The sequence below is a fragment of the Capsaspora owczarzaki genome (genome assembly GCF_000151315.2).
Source record: "Capsaspora owczarzaki ATCC 30864 unplaced genomic scaffold supercont2.10, whole genome shotgun sequence".
Lineage (NCBI taxonomy): Eukaryota > Filasterea > Ministeriida > Capsasporidae > Capsaspora > Capsaspora owczarzaki.
This window is the reverse complement of record NW_011887301.1, coordinates 903,586-904,826: the sequence shown is the minus strand read 5'-3', so window position 1 is coordinate 904,826 and position 1,241 is coordinate 903,586. Positions and strand designations below refer to the sequence as shown.

Sequence of the window (1,241 nt, the reverse complement as noted above, 5' to 3'; positions counted from 1 at the left end):
CAGGGGGCGATGCGCCATACGCGTACGCGTCGGGCATCGAGCATACTCGGTAGAGAGATGGCTTGCGGAGCGTGCTTGTTGGCTTGGCATATCCGGCGGACGACATGCTCTCTCGTGTGCCATCGGGGCGCGTAATTTGCTCGTAGAGAGCCTCGTGCTCCTTGTTTTTGCCCACAGCAGCTGGAGAAGCGTAGACCACAGAGTCTCGTCCAACTGATTTCGGGTGCAAGCTAGAAGCAACAAGCAGAGTCACGGTACAAGTGAATGGCACAACACATCAACTCACACAATCCCTCCCCAATCTCACTGTCGCTGTGCTACTCACTCATCATACGCAGGATCCATTGACTGCAGCGCAATATTCTCAGAGGGACGTGTGGTGCGACCTTGGGTGCCAAGGTTCGATGAAGAAACAGAAGCTGTGAAGAGCGGGTTGTGAACCGATTCGACTTGTGCTGGCTCGTTGGAACGGTGATCGTACTGGTGCTTGCGCTTTGCCTGCCGTTTCCGATACAGAACGACCAACACCAAAATTACAATACAGAGGACAACAACGCCAGCACCAGCGCCTGCAGCGATAGGAATGGCGCTTGAGCTGCTGCTTTTGTCTGCGTTCGGATCGCCAGGAACAATGAACGCGCGTGTAGTGTGTGCTGAGGCTGAGCTTGATCGGTGCGCTGTCGAGCTCAATCGGGAAGAAGCAGAGCTCGAGAGCGGATTGGAGGAGGGAGGATTCACAACGCTCGAAGGTGCGACAGGTGATGAGACACCGGGCTCCGTATTAGAGGACGAGACATCGAGCTCCGAGCTCGCGTCAGAAGTATGTGCAACAAGGTTTTCGATCGATGCGACAGAGGCAGAAGACTCGCTTGCTGCTTTGGCAGACAATGACGCGATCGAAGCCAGACTGGTTGCGGCTTTCGATGCAAACGATGCACCCGAAGCCAGGCTCGTGGAAGCGGCGGTTGCAGCCAAAGCCAGACTGGTGGAAGCGGCTCTCGCGGCAGAAGAAGCGACTGATGCCACGCTGGTTGAAGCTTTCGAAGCCGCAGTTGCAGCCAAAGCAAACGAAGCCAGGCTGGTGGAAGCGGCACTTGCAGCCGAAGCAGATTCGCGTGCAGCACATCCAGGACTACCGAAATTTGATCCTTCTGTCGACGCCACAGGGGTCGTAGCAAGAACCCACGAGTTTGGCAAAGCCGGGTCCAAAGTAGGATGCCGAAGCTGGAACGCTTTGCCAT

General features: G+C 56.1%; 1 protein-coding gene across 1 annotated transcript; it reads right to left on the bottom strand.

Moving 5' to 3' along the window:
• Positions 1–20: 20 nt before the first annotated feature.
• CAOG_08944 (hypothetical protein) lies at positions 21–1,224 on the bottom strand (the record flags this gene model as incomplete). The annotated part of the gene is made up of 2 exons (XM_011272313.1): positions 21–230; positions 326–1,224. Coding segments are annotated over 2 exons (1,109 nt in total), but the record flags the coding sequence as incomplete, so codon positions are not given.
• Positions 1,225–1,241: the final 17 nt, after the last annotated feature.